Consider the following 19,078-nt stretch of genomic DNA (forward strand, 5'->3'; position numbering starts at 1 on the left):
ATGATGTTGTGATGGTGGTGTGCCCATGTCTATATGGACTGCTGCTAAGGATTGGTTATATTGAAAGGAGTGAAGTAGACTATTCAGTTTCTGTACTCTTAGTCATTGAAATAGAGAAGAATGAAATGGATTTCATTGCATTACATGTTTCAATAATTGGTGTAAAGAAATATTGCCTGTCTTACAAAGCATTGGTTCAGGTTAGCTATTTATTAATGCACATCATTGCACCTCTGTATGTGCCGAGAGAAATGTTTTTAATCTAAGTAATCGCAACGCTTGGTAGCGACACTTTGATTTTACACTGCAATATGTAAATGATATTAAAGAAAGTGTACAGCGGCAATCTGAATTTCGCCCTCTAAAACGTTTGCGCATATCTGTGTGGTGCTTTCAGATTAACAAAAGCTTCAAATAATATTGACAAACTTGATTTATTTTTTTCGTAGTGCCACTTGCTGAGCAAAAAGCATATAAGATCACTTAAATTTTTCACTATTGTCTTCCATCATCAAATGTTACACCATTCTTAATTCGATCATTGGTTCTTCCCTTTACCTTTCCTCTTAGGTGATGCCTAAAATGCAAGTAGTACGTAGAGTTGATTGGATTGTTTTGTAATATGTCCGATGTACTTTGACCATTCTGGTGTATCAAGATGTCCTTATAAGTGTGCATCAATGTATATATAGTGATAGTCTTCATTTAGTATGATTAGTTGGGCATTGTGATAAAGTGGAATATGTAGTGGTGTGTGTGGTCGTGTAAATGTCTGAAACATTGTATGATGAATAGGTTACTTTGTATTGGATTGTATCATCATGCTTTCATTGAACCAGGATAGAGAAGGGTGTCTACCGACCGGGAAAGCCGGGAATTCTCAGTGGTTTTGGATAGTGTGGAAATTCTCGAGGAAATTGTGCTCCCATCAGGGAAAATCCACAGTAACTTTATTGAAAGGGAACGAAAGTCGCGATAACGCTGGCTAGAGATTTTGTGAACGCATTTTTCAAATTCCAACACCGCTGCGGGGAAAGGGCACATCTCGATGCTCTCCTCGAATTCGGAGCGGTGGAGTGGGAGAGAATGCGGCTAATGCGTGGCATGCGGGAACCATGAACCACGGCACGTAGTATCACGCAGTGTTGCCATGGTGTGCTGTGACTACACGGTGGTGTAGTGCTGTATTCTTTGTCGCGCGTTCTGTGCTCTAATGCCTGATATGGTGTTTTGCTATCGGCGCAGATATCAAGTAACAAGCATGATTAGTTGTAGAGGCGGTAGCAGTAGATGTAACGAGCTTGAGTTATCTTGCAAGTGATCGCAGTCGTTCAGGATGCGGATGTCGTTGACAAGGCCGGTATCATGCAAGCCATCCCGATCGGCGAGAAAAAAGACCACGCTTGTTGGCACGCTTATCGGCGAGCTCACGCGCTCTGATGCCGATCTTGAAAGATGCTCTTTAGGACTCCGTGAAGAATAGAATAAATTTCCAGGCGAGAGCGAGCGTTACTAACAGATGCATTTACAGCAAGTGAAAGCTTTTTTTTTTTTTTTTTTTCGGTGAGGGCACTGCTAAAACATGTTTTGGGCAGTCGACCGATAATTTTTGGAGCTGCAGCCTGCAATTACCAGCCACACCACTGCTTATGGGGTGTTTTGCTACAAAGCCGAATTACAAGACTCTTCGGAGCCAAAGCGTAGCGGCGACCGAAATTCGCAACACCGGCACTGGTCCCACTTGCTCGATTTGGCGCGCGATGTCGGAAAACAGAAACGTGGCCACCATAATTGGATGTGGTGTAATTCAGGCTGTTGCAGTGCCTTCATGCAATCTTGTCCCGCAGCTATTTTGCCTTTTTTTTTCAATAACAATTATATGGACACTCAAGGCGAATTTTTCGTCTTTGCCATGATCTTCCATATGAAGTCCAAATCGCGATTACATCACCCCGCACGTCGTATACTTTATGTGCGAGTGAAAGCGCGCGAGCACTGCCGACGAACGGATCTCAAGCAGAGGTAAAATGAGCCGACCATCTTCTTTGTGCGGGTAGGTGCGTTCGCCCCCCCCCCCTCCCTCTCCTCCAAAGCCCGTGCCAGGTCCTAACCCTTCCCTTCTGTGCCTGTCATCCACCTCCTTTGTCAGGCTGCCTGTTGAGTTTTCCCCCTTTGTCAGGTTGCTTTGCCTACCACTGCCCAAATAGGGTAAGGAGAATCTTGTCCCCGCTCTCTACCTCTCTCCTCCTCGCTTTACCCTTTCGTGCTTCCCTTTGCACATTTCCAACAAAGGCCTTTTAGGCGCCGCCATCATCCCCTCTGGGCTGTTGTAAATATGCGTGACCCCCATAAAATGCACTGCTGAGGCAGTGGCATCAGCCTTTGCCCCTCCCCGCCCTATCTGATTGGATGATGGAGCTGCTAGCCTATATTCATATAAAATTCCTCTTTCTTGCTATCGGATTTATTATTTCGCCCTCGCGATGAAACTGTGACTGTTTCTCTGACGTGCGACAGTTTTCGATGTTGCGCATTCGTGAAGAGCAAATGGTTCGGCTGGGCAACATGATAGGCGGCTAGGCAACATGAAGCCGTGGCAGCAGAATAATCGCAGTTGTACAGTGCGTTGAACCAGCATTTGTTTCGTCTTTACACGTGACACTCTGGCAAGGCATCTAATTGTGATTGCTACACCTCAGGCTCAACAAAATTGATTTTTGTCACGAAAAAATAAAGTTTTTTCAGGTTGCCGTATTGGTTGAGCATTCTTGTGCCATTTTCAGTGTAAAATGAATGCTTTGGTAACTATGCCTTCCATGAAAGGTCGAATTTCAGTTTAACGAAGTTTCAATATAGCGAAGTAAATTGCCGCTTTTACCAACTTCGCTATATTGAGGTTTCACTGTACTCCGTACTCTTCAAATGGGATTAAGTCATTTTTATTTTTTAACGTGTATACTAAAGAGCTACATCATCTAGCAACACGGTGTCTACCCATCTTGACATAAAACACTGTTCTGTTTCACTCATGGAATTTTAGCAAAAGCACTCGGGGAAAACCTGGAAAAGTTAGGGAATTTAGAAATGTCAATTAGGTAGACACCCTGGGATAGAGACATTAATGGGAAATGTGTAAACTGTGCTAGTACACACAGAGAAACAATTTTTTGTCCAATCCACATAAATGTGCCTGTATCTCTGACCACCAAAAACTGTGATATCATTCTATCCCTTGTAAATGTTTTATTTTCCTATTTTCATATTTCGCCCCGCCACGGTGGTCTAGTAGTTATGGCACTCGATTGCTGAACCGAAGGTCGTGGGATCGAATCCTGGCCGTCGCGGCTGCATTTTCGATGGAGGGGAAAATGTTTGATCCCCGTCTACTTAGATTTAGGTGCACGTTAAAGAACCCGAGGTAGTCGGAATTTCCAGAGCCCTCCACTACGGCGTCTGTCATAATCATATCGTGGTTTTGGGATGTTAAACCCCAGATATTATGTTTTCATATTTCGCAGTTTGTTACATATTAACTTCGTTCGCTCATGTTTTATTTCTTATGCTTCATGTGTTGTATTATGAGGTGCTTTTTTAGGAATACTGCTACATGCGAAACATTTTAGGAATACTGCTGCATGCGAAAAAAGAAAGTACAATAAATACTTCACTTGGCTGGTGCCTAAGCTATTAGCGTATTACGAAGAAATTTGGCTTTTTAGGTATAAGGACTACACCTAAATCACATTCCTATGCATTCACTGGAGGTTTTTGCATTTATTAGGTAGAGCACAGAGATATGAAAACTTTTGCAAAACGTGTTGTCGTTGCACAGTTACTGCTGCAGTTACACATAGTTTTTATAGACAAAGGTGATTGTGTACTTCATTTACAAGTGTAGCAACTTTTCATTGCCTGGTGCTGTTGTGCAGTTGTAGACAATGTATATCACATGGTTTTCATTGCCTTTCTGTTCTCCCTTTGGCTTCGCAGGTTCCTTGTCTTCAGCATCCCATGAGCAGTACCATTTACTTGTGTCCGTACAAGGCGGACTGCATTCCTGTCGTCAGTGCAGCTATCTAACCAAGCAAAAGGGACACATGCAAAGACACCTTTGCAAACATACGGGCGAGCGTCGCTTCCAGTGCGACCTGTGTCCAGCTGCATTCTCTGAGAACGCTCATCTTAAAATGCACATTCGCACCCACACAGGAGAGCGTCCCTTTTGCTGTGACCACTGCAGTGCATCTTTTTCGTCTAAAAGTAACCTTGTGTGCCACATGCGCATCCACACTGGGAAGCGTCCCTTTTCCTGTGACTGTTGCAGTGCATCATTTTCGCAGAAGTGTAACCTCATTAGGCACATGCGCATCCACACCAGAGAGTGTCCCTTTTCCTGTGACCACTGCATTGCGTCCTTTTCACAGAAACACCAGCTCGTGGACCACGTGTGTCGTCATCATGCAAATAAGAAGCCATAAAAAGTAAGTGGTCCACAGCGTTCCTTAAAGAGGGGAGGTGTGCCCGGAAGGGCAGAGCTTGTTGATTAGAGGCGACAGTGAAAGAGTAGATTGAGATTTGGAAAGTTACTTAGTTTGGCAACTCACAAGGGAAAGTGGTATGAATTCATGAAAAGAAAGGAGAGTGGTAGAAGAGAGTGCAAAGGAGAGGCCACCTTCTTGAGATGCAAGTATCCTCACACCCATGTACCACATTTAAGTAACACTCATCCCATCAGAACAACTGGTGAGCGGCCATAAGCACTGGGAATCAAACCCTGTGCCTCCTGAAGTTGGTAAAAAAAAGAATGCACTACCAGCGAGGATCGAAACTATGATTTTCTAATTATTATTATCTACATATTGAGCTATGCCGGCAGTACTTTTGTTGTTTGTCCACCTTAATTTGTTTGCTTTTATTCATGGTATTGCATATCAATTAAAAAGTCAAACGAATGATAAGGCTTTTTTTTTTCGTGAGCCCACTCCTGCATTTGTTTTGCGAACCATTCAAATGCCTCATAGCTTGAATGAACCCAAAGATGAGTATATTTATGTATTTTTTATATTTAGGACATGGTGGCAATACTCATTTTGGATGTTTGCAGGAAGGGCAAACAATAAATGGCATAATGAAAGAACTCGTGCAAAATACGAGCACAGGCTTTTTGAGAATCAATGTAAAGGTCAAGGTGTACATCCATTCATGTCAACATTTGTATATACATCACTCATACAAAGATATACTGATATGGTGTAATCATACCATCATACTTAAAAAGACATATTTCACAGTTACCAAGAAAACAAAAAGGTTGCATATTCTGGTAGTATTTTGTGAAACCTAGGTACTGTTTTTTTCTTTCTGAACATGGCAGAAAACTACAATGGCCTTCTCGGTCACAATGCTGTGTTAACGAATTGTGCTGAGTTTAGGAGGGCCACTGTGAATTGCCATCTAACTCGGTAACCGTAAAGTGTAGTTTTCATTACTTAACCAGGGGTGCAACAGCTGTGCCAATTGCGCCGATTTGATACAATTCCTCATTTTTGTGCCATGTTGATCCAAAGCAGTGAAATTTGTTAAAATTGTGCCACACTGTGCCAAAATGCCTGAACAGCCTCAAAATTTTCTCAGTAGCGCTTATCGTAGCAAGAAATGGAAGCTGTGTTGGTTACCTGCAGTTTAGGCGTCATCTAATCCATTCCAGGCGCTCAGAAAAGGTGTAGGCGTGCTCTTTGTTTGCTGCCCGAAAACCTTCTTTTCCTTCTGGTTGCAGTGCTGCTCTACATCGACATTTGAAAACCAACACGGAAGTTCCACGTAAACAAAGTTAAGAACATGCCGCTGGTGTGCTCCCATGTTTTGAGCAACCCTCCAGATTGTGCGGATATATATGTGTCCATAAATCTCTAGATAAACAACCCTAACCACACCGCAAAAGAAAAGAGAGACAGCAGTTCTAAAATTTCCTGGTCATGTTCTATCGAGTGCAGAATGCTTTTTAAGCCACTTTTGCCGCAGCACACCGGTGCCATGCGGAAAAACGTACCAATATTTAGAAGGGTTGATCGGTACTAGCGGTCACTGGACATAGCACATTTTGTTCCTTAACGTGCTCACGCCATATAATTACGATTACGGGCATGATTGCTGACGTCTAAAAAAATTACTGGCAATCATTCAGAGCTGTTTATGACATTTCTGCAGCCCTGAGAAATGATAAGCAAACACGCATGCCAGTTTTCTTTTTTCGCCACCCCCACTCGCTCCTGCTTTACGAATCTCCCAAATTTCGGGATCGCCAGGTTGGTAGGTCCACATCAGCATTTGCAGCGCCTCTCAAATAATTTGACTGGCGCAGCACGGTTGCTAATGTGAACTTTGTCATTGTTTGCAGTGTGGGTTGGTTCAACACACTGCTTTTATTGAAATAGCAGTACTCATATGTGCTGTGCACGAGTTGAGTGATGTTGAATGGTTTGTGCATATTCTTGTTTTCTTTCATTTAATACCAGTGCCACAGTTTTTCGCATGCATAACAGGTCCTGACTGGACTTTTTCACGCAGGTGCAGCGGTTGCCTTTGCAGCTCCTTAAACCCCAACCAAACTGTTCGGCAGCTGAAAACATTGCAAGTGCATTCTCCACAAACCCTCCGCACTCTGCCTGCTCAGCTTGAGTAAAAGCTGCAGTCAGAACGGCAGCCAGAGTTTTATCCAGAGTTTCTGCAGCCTGTTGACACGGCCTGCCATGAAACGGACTTTCGTGCCACAGCATACCAATCAGTAGTAGCGACAGTTGAGGCCATGTTCGTTGTCATGGTCCCCTCTTTCAGTGTCGGCAACATTGTAGCACTTAGGCTGTGTGTTGTCATAGAGAGCATATCGACAGGGAGTTTAAGGGAACATGCAATATTTTCTCTTTCAAGTGCATTACGAAACCTCTCATGTAAGAGTTGTATAGCGACATCTTTAAATCATTGTATCTCTTCCAAGATTCGGGTAAATCTAGTCAGCTTGGGAAATTGGTCAAGTGTGTTGTTTGTTGTCTATGAAGCCATGTGGAACTTAGCGAGCATATCAAAAACTTTCTGTATTCCAGACTGTATTTATTTCCCTGCTTGCTTGTTTATTTTTTCCCACATATATTCTGTACATTTGCTTCATCACTCACTAGTTTTATTGGACTATGGGCCAATCTGTTGGTGTGCCTTGTTTGTGCCTGCAATTCATACTAGTTGTTTCCAAGACTACAATGTTACCTAGAACTCTAAATGCGCCATCATTCCTGATGCAACCAGACGTGACAAACGCAGGGCCCTGCATACCCTTCTAGCTCATCATTGGACATAATGAGCTTCTTTAAACTACACTTTCTTTTTTGGTTAATACCATGTCTCATCCTTGTTGCTCTCATCAGACCTGTGTGGAAAAATTAGTATCTGGCCGAAATTGCTGTTAGCACACTGACACCCTAGTTTGAAAAATCAATGTGCAAGAAGTATTCAAATATGTGCGCCTTTTTTGTTTGGAATACTAGTCAAAAGATAGTGGTTTTTTTTTTCTGTTTATCAGCTTGCCTTGAGTTGCTTAGAATGTGATATTTAAAGGGCCCCTAAACCACCTCCGATATTTTTTCATACATTTCAAATAAACACACCCAGCGTGTTCAGAATGCCATCACGATAAACAATGTCACACATGGCAGCGATACAAGCCGTGGGCGCGCCACAATTTCCAAGAAACAATCCGTTCTCCTCTCCGGGCGTTTCTGGCCCCCCTAGTGACAAACATATTGAATCTGTGATGCGGTATGCAGGCGATACTGCGATTGGTCGAACAAGAACCCATGACTTCCAGTGAGTCACCAAGCAGCTGCCCGTGCTCCTTGCTGTTCTTCGTCGTGTTGCCCGCGTGTGCACGCTTGCGAATCGGCAACTGCAACCCATAACGCAACTGCCAAATCGCTAGCGTGACAGCACAGTCACGCCTAGCGGTCTCATAAGCTGCACGGACTGAATCCGACATTGTTTAGCGATAGCTTTCATGCATCAGTGTGCGGTGCTTGGCTGCAAAAGTGCCAACTGGAAAAACGAAAAGATGCGACATGTGTCACCGTACGGGTCCATCATGTTGGCGATACTTTGAAGGCGTGCGCGCAACACAGGGTCCATACTGCCAAGATTCGTAGGAGCGCAGGCCGGCCTGGCAACAACAGCGGTTAGCTGAGAAGCACGGACTTTGCAGAGTCGCGGCAACCAGAAGTGCCCACTGTTTCGAAGAGTTTGTCAGCGATGATGGCATGTCATGTGAGCTTGGGAGGGGCACTCAGCGAGGAGGGCAAAGCGGCTTTGGGAGAAGAGACCAGTAGACGAGCGAAGAGTAGCGAAGGAAAGAGTGGAATGAGCGATCGCAGCGTTTCGATCATCAAATACAGGTAACTACGCTATTACAGCGTCGTTTCGAAAACTTCTCATGGCTACGTCTTCGTTGTACAGTCGTGCACAACTGTCACACCACAACTAAATTGCGATCTCTGGGTGGTTTAGGGGCCTTTTAAGGTAGCTACAAAAAAAAAGAGAACTTGTGTTGATTTAATATGCTGAATATGATCAAGTGTACTTCTGCTTCTCAGTGTCATTTAACATTCCATCTATCCTTGCCAATTCCACTGGCATGTGTGCAAAGTGTGACATTGTATTTTTTTTTTTTGTCATGCTGTGCAAAGGGTGTTGCAATTATTCTATGGGGCTGGAGGTACTTTGCAAAGATAGAATTTTTTTTTAACATTCCATCTATCCTTGCCAATTCCACTGGCATGTGAGCAAAGTGTGACATTGCATTTTTTTTTTTTATGCTGTGCAAAGGGTGTTGCAATTATTCTATGGGGCTGGAGGTACTTTGCAAAGATAGAATTTTTTTTGCATCCAAAAGGAAACATTTTTTTTTATCGAGCTTCAAGTACAGTGTCCCTTTGTATTGCATATTACTTCACATTTGTTAGCTTCATCCCTTGAACTGGACATTTTACATATTTTGCTATTCTAGCATTCATTCCATTTAGTGTCTATTTATTTATTTATGTATTTATTCATGTCACTTGTTGCTTGTTTAATAATTGCCACACATTCACACACGTGTTCTGCTCACTTGCCTCATCACTCAACAATTTTAGTAGGCTCTGTGTTAAAGTGTCTGTGTACCTTGTTTGTGTCTTCACTCCTATTACAACCATACGTGGCACACACGGTGCCCTGCATAATCTTGTAGCTTGTCGTTTGGCATAATGAGTTTCTATTAAAATACACTTTCATTTTCCTTAGCTCAGAGTTCTTACTATCATTGTTTCTCATTAAGCAAAACTTCACAATTATGGAACAGAATTATTTTAGTTCACATTCACACACAATTGATGGCACATAATGTACATTCCTTTCTCATTGACGCACTGGCATTCCTTTTGTTCTCATGAGTGTTGAGCAGAATGTGCAATAAGTATTGAAATGCATACACTGTTTCAGACAGACAGAGGCTGTATCCATTGTTGATTGGCTTACCTTGAGTTGCTTTGAGTGGTAGGTGTTTAGGGTTGCTATGAAAAAGGATAACCCATGGTATTTTATTGTTATAGATATGTTCTAGTGTGCTGCTGCTTCACAATGCAATTTAACATTGCATTTATGCTTATGTGTTCCACTGGCAGGTCAGCAAAGGATGATATTGCACTCTTTTATGTTACGATATTCAGGTATGATGCAGTCATTTAATTTCAGCAGACATATTTTGTGTACATATGTTCTGTAAGGTTGTCATGAAAGTGTGGTTTTAATGCTCTGTTTTTAGGCACATTATTTGCTTGATTCGTATGTCTATATATAACATTGATGTGATATGTCTTTTCAATTGCATTTTTCCACCTTCATTTATGTTTGTCTTTTAATCCATTTTATTGAGTCTCTAGCTATGAGATACCAAGGGATAAGCTGTAACGTCAAAACAGTCTTGAACCCCCGGCTTTGCCATTGTGCGAATGAACACATTTTGAAAACATAAGTGCCTGCACAGAGTGCCCAAGCGAGGGTTAGCCACATTTAGATACAAGAAAAGCTCATACACTTATAGTCTGGTGATACATTTGCTTCGGACAACAATTGAATGTTTGTGCATAAAACATTTGGTTAATGCAGTCGACTGAGAAGGAAAATAACAGGCAGATCTTTGGCAAATTCATCAGGGGTGCGTGATTATCTACTCGCATCTACAGTCGGATCCCGCTATAACGAATACCGCTACAACGAAATTTCCGCCACAACGAATAATTTTCGATTCCCCGTCAGCCGCCAATAGAAAACAATGCGAAAAATGTCTCGTCACAACGAATACTTTTTCTGGGTATTTCAGCTTCAACGAAGTTTTCGCGAGTGCCAGCACATAAGGAAACGGAGCTTGCCTAGGATTGCCACGAAATTCCGCTAGAAACTCGATCATTTCTCGTAACCAGAGCCGTGTGGCCGCATCGCAAGACCCGTGTTTTCATTGGAGACATGCTTTCTGCCACCACACGCACATCCCGGTAAATTATTCGCCATTGAGATGCTCGGCGACAGATCGTCCATCCGCCATGATGCTGCCGGCGGGTTTGATGCGCGTGTAGGCCGCGCAAGAATCGTTCTTCAAGAACTCCCGCCATTGTTTTCACGAAGCACTCAAAACAAAACTACTGCTCGTCGTCACATGCCCTGCGATCGTGAATGACATCCACGGCGTTTTGAAGGCACACGCGCGGCCAGCGCACACCTAGTCCAAACGTAACTACATCTGCCGCAAACGCTGTGAACACAAATGCGGTCATGTCGACGCAATCATGAGCGACCACGAAAGTACGCGCGCATCCAACATACGCGCACCGACTCAAAGCAATGCTGCGGTCAAAACTGCGGTAGACGCGATCACACATAGCAACGACGTAGTTCTCAAGGCACGCGCACGGCCAGCGCGCACGGATTGAAAACGAACCACCGCTTGCCGCAACCGCTGCACAGAAAACCGCGGTCGCTATCGTCGCGATCATCGATAGCGAATACGCTCAAGTACGCAGCTAATACACCGGAAGAAAGATTAAAGGCAATAAAGTCGTAAAGCGGCACGAAGCAGCTTTCCCTTCGCTTGCTTATGACTGTGGTAGTGCGAAGCTTCGGCACTTCGTTTTCAGTTAGCCTCTAGCGAACTTTGGCACGCTCCTTTACGGCACTACGCGCTCGGCACGCATCGAGGGTAGCCTGCATATAGTATTTGCTCGTGTATAACCCACGTGTATAACTCGCGTGTTGACGCAAAGCCGCCTTCCTTGCAGCCAACTGCAACCGTGAAGCCAACTTGCGCACCGACATTCGCGTATAACCCGCACCCTGAGTTTTGCGCAAAATTTTCTGTATATTTTGTGCGTGTTATACGCGAGAAAATACATTCACTCGGTGTGCGGCCAAGTGCGTCCGAGTTAGCGAGAGTTAAATGCAAAGGACAATGCATATGCGCTTGACGAGTCATGATCATCAGATCTTCCTAACATTTGTGGTCTATAGATGAAATTTCGCTGCAACGAATTTCCGCGATAACGAATTTTTTCGCGCGTCCCGTCAATTTCGTTGTAGCGGGATTTGACTTACTACAAGTTTTCACTCACAGGAAGTGCCTATCTTTCATTCACGATTAAAGGTGCAAGTGCAGGCACCGGAATGTCTGCGATATTGGCTCTTAGATGTTATCATGTTAATAATGAAGTCTGTATTGGTTGGAATAGAAAACAGGTAAAAAAATGAGGGAGAAATGAAAAAACGACACAACTGAACTCTTGTCTGTGTCGTCGTGCTACTTGTAGCTTGACTTTTGTACTGCTTTAAATTACAACAGCGTCGTATCAATCTGCCTGAGCTTCCACGTTTCTACAATTTCATGGCTGCAACAGTACAAATTCACACACGCAAATGAAAAGGAAGAAAAGCACACAACAAAGTTTAGCAAGGGATTTTTATTACGGGGCAATGAACAATTGACAAGGGACAGCATTCATGTGGTTTTAATCTATCTGCATACCGAAATGAATGTGACAAATGTCTCATTGCTAGATTTCCCAAATATCTTAAGATTCCACATGATCTTAATATTTGCCTTTAGTGTCTCTTCGGAAATGGCAATGGGTGGTAAAGCACAACAGTGGGTAGCACCTTCTCGTCAGCCCGCGATGGTGTGAACCTCCTCTTAATGTTAATCTTGTCAATGCTGTCCTGTCTTGTTTCAGCGTATCTTTGATGATATTGTTACGCTGAAGCAGCAACAGGGACAAAGGAAGAGGAGAACGAAGGGCGTCTGTCTTTGAAGCAACTTGGTGTCCGCGCGGCAAACCTTCGCTCCTTTCATCTATTCATTCGCAATAACTGGCTGCTCTTTGGAGCCTTGCGATAATCACATCTTCGTACATGCTTGAATGTGCTGAGGTTTGGGTAATTCTGTACTCTGGAAAAGTTATATAAATAACGGAAGCCTGGTCTCAGTAATATATGCCATCCAATGAGCATTATGTGGAAAGTAATATGAAGCTTTGCCATTAGACACCTTATTTGTATACACCCTTTCAATGTTCGCGATTGTTATATATGTTACCTTATTTCGTTGTTTTATTTTTCTTCTTTTTTTCACCTAGCCAACACTATTTCACACTTGGGTTTGTTTTTTTTTTCTTCTTTATATCCTGTTACACCAATGTTCTACAGTTTCCACTAATATGTATCAATAACTCTTGCGTACCTTTGCAAACTGTTCCATGTTATTATTGTCCTGTTCACTCTGCTGCTGTCCTATCAAGGAGGAGCTCTCACCTCGTCAAGCTACTCACTGTAGTAGCTTTTTGTGACAGCTCCTATCTTTCATTTCTTCGAAAGATGAATAAACTTGATTTGATTTGATTTGAACTGTACCTAGTGTTGTGGTTGACCACCATCACAAGATTGCGAGTTCACATTATTCTAATCCATTTTGAGAAAGGAAAAGAGTAGGGGAAGCCATAGTTGAAGTAACAAATGTCGAGGGCAGCAACCATAGATGAGAACTTTGTACTAACTACAAGGTCAGCATTTATCCTTCATTAAATTAACTTCTTTTGCAGCGAAAGCTGTTATGGGATCACAACAACAGTGCCACCGCAGTTGTCCGCCACGAGTGTCCGTAACCGCTATCACATGAAATAAGAAAAATAATGAAATATCCAGGATTAGATGTGATTTGAACCCAGGCCCTTTGCATGGCAGTCAAGTATTCTACCACAAAGCCATGCTGGTGCTTGAAAATCCTTGCAAAAAGACCCTATACAGGCGCCATGTCCGGCAAGGAATCTTGTTAACATACCGTATTCATTCGAATCTGAGCCGATGTTTTTTTAAAAAAAACGATATGTGAAAGTGGGGGGTCGGCTTAGATTCGAGTACAATGATGTTTTTTTTTTCTGGCCTTGCGAATTTCGGGGGTTGGCTTAGAATCAGGGCTGGCCTAGATTCAAGTAAATACGGTATGTAACATAGCGTGGCGGAAGAGTAACGTAACCAGGCATCACACAATGCTAATTGCATGAGTGTGTGGTTTAAAGCTTCCCATCCACCACAACGGGTTAAGCCATAATTCTTAATTGTCATCAGCCTCATGCAGCATCAACAAAGTGCACATAATGCCTCACAGATGTGTAGCAGGTACCTCGCTTATCCTCAGAAAGACGCAGCATGGCCTAGTGGGCGCTTCCCTACTTCACAAAAATTATGATTTATGGCGTAGTGAATACCTTGGATGTGTACTAATTGTATTCTTCATCATCGTCAGCCACATGCAGCATCAACAAAGTGCACATTATGCCTTACAGATGTGCTGCAGGTACCTCGCTTATCTGAGTACCTGCGCCTTCTGAGTGATGGTAGCCCGACATTTCTGCGAGGGATGACGTATAGCAGCTGTCTCGACCTGACACTGGTGTCATGTTCCCTAAGTTCAAAGTGCGGTGGTTCACGGACATTGAAACCCATGGCAGCGATCACATTCCGACTTATGTGAGAATTGATGGCCTAGGGCCTTCGCCCTCGCTGGTCTCTCGAAATATTGACTGGGCGCTTTATGAAGACCAAGTGGAGGACGCATGCAAGAATGACTGCTCGCGCAGGTTAGAAGAAGTAATTGCGGACGCAATGCAAGATTGTACGCGCAGCTTCACGCATTCACGGAAGCGTACCGAAGCTGACATCGAATTAGAAAGGCTTCGTGTGTTACGTCGACGTGCTGAAAGAAGGTACAGGCGTACCAAGTCCATTCTTGATCTTAGAGTAGCAAGGCGTATGCAAAAAAAGACACAGCGCCGAATAGACAAGCTACAGGATCAAAGATGGAAAAGCTTTTGCGAGTCATTAGATCCACGCAAGCCACTGTCTCGTGTATGGAGAACTCTACAGGGTCTTCGCTCATGCGCCCAGCAACGTCATCCTTTCAAGGCCCTTGCACTCTGTCAAAACCGCCGTGAGATTGAAGTTGCAGAGGATTTTTGTACGAACATCACCGGCAGTACAGTCCTATTCACCGACATGCTTTTATGCGATATCCCAGGTCCACGGGATGTAAGTATGGATGCTCCATTCTCTATGGAAGAGCTAGAAGCTGCCATGACACTCTGTAGGCGTTACTCTTCACCAGGGCCCGATGGAATAACGTATAGTGCTTTGCGTCACCTAGGCCAAGCAGCAAGACGACGACTGTTAAAGTTATTTAATCGGCCATGGGAAGATGGCGTCGTACCTCAAGAATGGAAACGCAGCCGTCTGGTGCCACTGCTCAAAGCAGGAAAATCACCTCTGGTGCTGACATCTTACCGGCCTATAGCTCTCGCCAGTTGTGTTGGGAAACTCATGGAGCGCATGATTCTCACGCGCTTGGAATGGTTCCTTGAACGGCACAACGTTTACCCCGACTCCATGGCGGGATTTCGACGAGGCCGTTCATCGATTGACAACGTCATCGATCTGGTGTCATCAGTAGAGCAGCAGAAATGCAGGAAACGAATAGCAGTTGCGCTCTTTCTTGATGTGAAAGGTGCTTATGACAACGTTTCCCATCAAGCTATATTAGACACGCTTCTGTTAATTGAACTTGGAGGGCGAATATTTCGTTGGATCCGAAGTTACCTGACACGAAGGTCCTTTTTTGTAGATACTGAAGATGGCCCGACCTCCGACCACTACACGTGCCGTGGCGTCCCACAAGGCAGTGTTTTAAGCCCGGTTCTATTCAACGTTGCTCTGCTTGGCCTGGCGGAGGCGCTCCCGGAAACAGTCAGTGTTTCGCTATACGCTGATGACATCTGCGTCTGGGCACCAGCAGTGACACGCCTGCAGGTTTGTGCAAGGCTACAGAGGGCAGCGTCACAAGCATCTGACTACCTTCGCACGCAAGGCTTAACAATCTCAACAGAGAAATGTGCGCTGGTGGCCTTCACACGAAAAGCGATGACCAGTTACCCGATATGCATTAATGGCCAGTCTATCTCCTACAAGCGAAGTCATCGTTTTTTGGGTGTCATTGTTGACCGAGACCTCTCCTGGAGCCCTCACATCTCGTACTTGAAAGCGAAACTCGTATCTATTGTCCACGTCCTGAAATTCATCGCCGGAAAAAGATGGGGTCCGTCACTGAGTTCCATGCTACAGCTATACCAAGCACTTTTTATTGGACTACTGCGCTATAGCTCTCCTCTGCTTTCTAAAACTTCCGTGTCGAATATGTGAGTACTTAGAGCGTGCAAGCACAGGCACTACGTGTTTGCCTCGGTCTACCACGAAGCACCTCAACAGCCGGAATAGTTATATTGGCTCGGGATCATTCGGTTACGACCTACGTCACAACCGACGCGCTGAGAGCGCATGTTCGGCATATTACACGGATGGTGTCGAGCCATCTGCCGTACCTGCCAGAACAACGACCACAGGCGTCATTCTCCAACGTCGTCAGCTCTCACCGCACTTTGCTACCATCGGGTTTCACACCCTTGGCGCGTTTGCCATCCGCCTTGTGGTGCTTACGTCAACCCGAAGTGCGCCTTTCCGTCCCAGGAATCAGAAACAAGAAAGACCTTTCTACTTTGGCCTTGAAACAAGCAGCTCTGGACTGTTTGCATACCTTTTATGCTGACAGAATTCACGTATTCACAGATGGCTCTACCACCCAGGCCAGCTCCACTGGCGCCACCGTCATCCCATCACGACACATCAACCTCGCTTACAAACTTTGTCACGTGAGCACATCGACTGGTTCGGAGCTTGTTGCCCTGCGAGGTGCCATCGATTATATCAAGCAACAACCGGCTGAGCGATGGGCAATATTCTGCGACTCAAAGGCGGCTCTACAATGTGTTTCGTTGGCACTTCGTCGCGGATCGTACGAACAACTTGTGTGGGAGATACGAGAAATGCTGCACTATGCGACTGAAAGAGGACACAACGTTGTGTTTCAGTGGATACCAAGTCATTGCGGTATCTCCGGCAACGACCTCGCCAATGAAGCTGCCAGAAAACCACATGTAGAGCCGAACCTTGTTTCTATACCGTTATCTAGGATTGATGCGGCTCGATACCTAAGTAAGCTGGCGCAGGACATGACACTGCAAAAGTGGCAAACATCACAGTTCACACACCATCGACTGTATTCTCTCGACCCATCTCTACGACTGCGGCTACTACCTGGTCTTTCCCGGGAAGAAGATACAGTGTTGTGCCGTCTGCGTCTGGGTGTAGCGTTAACCACGCCTACTCATTTAAGATAGAGATGGCCGACAACGCCGAGTGCAACGACTGTGCCGTTGACGAAACTATTGAGCACCTTCTGTGTTACTGCCCTACATACGCGACCGAGAGGCTTCACCTCAGCACTGCACTAAATCAAATGGACGGAAGCGCTTTCACTGTCGCGAAAATATTAGGACCATGGGGCTGCCATCACAGTTCCGAGAGGCAACGAAAGCGCTGTTGCGTTTTCTCAAGGATACCGGACTGATTCGCCGTTTGTGATGTCAAATGCGGAACTGTTACGTCGGCTGAAAGAGTGACTCTTCTCTCCTCCTCTCTAACTTTCCTTCCCCCTCCCCCCTTCCCCAGTGCAGGGTAGCCTACCGGGCTCAGCCCTGGTTAACCTCCCTGCCTTTCTTTTATTCTTATTCTCTCTCTCTCTCTTTGCATCTGTACTTGTATTAGTTGCCCCATGAGAGTTGAGAATGGGCACTAGAAAGGCTGCTGTTCCAGCTTTCGCTGTAACTGTGCTGCGCGTTTTACACAGGCCTGGTGTTTTTCGAAGATCAGGTGACATGTTTTATTATGAAATCTCACATTTAGCTTTTAATAAAAAAAAAGCCTTCTAATGAAAGTTACCTGTAATTAGTTTCTGAAAAGTAATCACTCAATTGCAAAACTACCCAGAGTTGTAATGGATCAGAAGTAAATTATTACCTGCAAGACTGGTTGATGCCAAGGGCGAAAGTTTGTATGAGCGTGCCGCCAGTGTTTAGGCCAGTTTTAATAGTGATCTCTACTATTGCAGATGTGTACTTGCCCTTTATGGAGCATCCAAGAAGTCGCATGCGTCGGACATTGCAAAGTGCATTGCAACGGCGGTTTCATGGAAATCACTCACTTGTTTGCCATATCACGTTGCACTATGATTTTGCGATAATGAAGGCTGTGTAGAGATGTTTACTGGCTGTTGCCTCTGATTGGCCATATTGAAAGAAGTGAAATTGGATATATGTTTGTAAACCTGTTAGCCTAGAAACTAGTGGACGCGTGTGAAACATTCATCATTGCAAAATATAACAGAAATTGGAGCAATTTAGCAAGAAGTTTTCTTAAATTTAGACAAAACTGACGGTGACTCACGAAATGGTAGTGCAAGTGCACAAAGTTGAAACAGTGAGTAAAAAGTGGATGTTTGAGTGGTTGAAACACTCTGGAGACAGAAAGAAAGGTGTGGAAGAAAAGTAGCAAATATCTAAATATGTCTGATCACAGCACTTTTACGATTCCACAATAAGCGTATGCTGACAGTTTATAATGTTTGTAGAGTTGGTGCAAGCGTGATGTAGCTAATGGTAATTAATATCATGGCAAGTAAAGGCATTTTGTTTGTGATTGTCATTTGCCATGTTTTCTGAGACCATTTCGCTGGAACTTGTAGATCAGTCAATACATTTGGTTTGCTCATGATATGAATATACTTTGGTGCCTGAGGTGCATGTAGTGTTTTGTCAAGTTGATGTGTGTATTGTACAGTGTAAGACATTGAAAGATCTTTGATCATTGAGGCATATCACAATGGCTTTCTATATGTGCTCCGATGTGTATCTACCACATTAATTCATCATAATCAGTTATAAATAGCAATAATGTGGAATATCTACTTGTGTGTTCGTGTAAGTGAATAAGTTTGTTTTGGTATTTCATTGTATCATTGTGTTTCATTGAAGCGATATAAAAACAGTAATGGGAAATGTGTAAACTCTACCAATGCATATAACAAGCAGTATTTTTTTGTTTTATGCACGAAAGTCAGACTGTATTATTTCTACCAGAATCTGTGCTAACCCTTGTAAATGCATTTTTCATTCTGTTTTCATATTAACTCCTTTCACTCAACTTATATTTCATGTGTTCAAGTATGAAACGATGCTTTTGCTGTGCTGTATTGTATGGATACATTTATACGATTCAGTAGCATAATAATTAGCTTAATTAATGGTTTAGAGCTTAACATATATACAATCAAAATTGGCGGTCTAAGTATAGTATTAGAATTGCATCTCAACCATACCTCTGTGTGCTGGCTGGAGGTGTTCACATGTATTAGTCCCAGAATTTAAGGAGAAGGAAATGGGAACTCTTGTGAGACATGTTGGGTCAATGCAGTGTAACGACTTCAGTAACATGTTGTTTGTGTAGGCAGTTATCTTAGCAGTGCAGCAACCGTTCTTGCTTGTATGATGCAGTTTTGATTGCTTTCCTGTTCTCC

General features: G+C 43.9%; 2 protein-coding genes across 2 annotated transcripts in view; both read left to right on the forward strand.

The window, feature by feature from the left end:
• The window catches only part of LOC119406429 (zinc finger protein OZF-like), a 54,795-nt gene extending 47,122 nt beyond the window's left edge, over positions 1–7,673 (forward strand). The window contains exon 3 of the mRNA XM_037673175.1: positions 6,568–7,673. The gene's annotated coding sequence lies outside the window, so the exon portion shown is untranslated. The remainder of the gene's footprint in view (positions 1–6,567) is intronic.
• The window catches only part of LOC119406430 (zinc finger protein OZF-like), a 102,169-nt gene continuing 86,916 nt past the window's right edge, over positions 3,826–19,078 (forward strand). Inside the window, exon 1 of the mRNA XM_049420096.1 lies at positions 3,826–4,476. Coding sequence (XP_049276053.1) covers positions 3,939–4,476 — 538 coding nt within the window. The 5' untranslated portion in view covers positions 3,826–3,938. The remainder of the gene's footprint in view (positions 4,477–19,078) is intronic.

The sequence above is a fragment of the Rhipicephalus sanguineus genome, chromosome 10, assembly GCF_013339695.2.
Source record: "Rhipicephalus sanguineus isolate Rsan-2018 chromosome 10, BIME_Rsan_1.4, whole genome shotgun sequence".
Classification (NCBI taxonomy): Eukaryota; Metazoa; Arthropoda; class Arachnida; order Ixodida; family Ixodidae; genus Rhipicephalus; species Rhipicephalus sanguineus.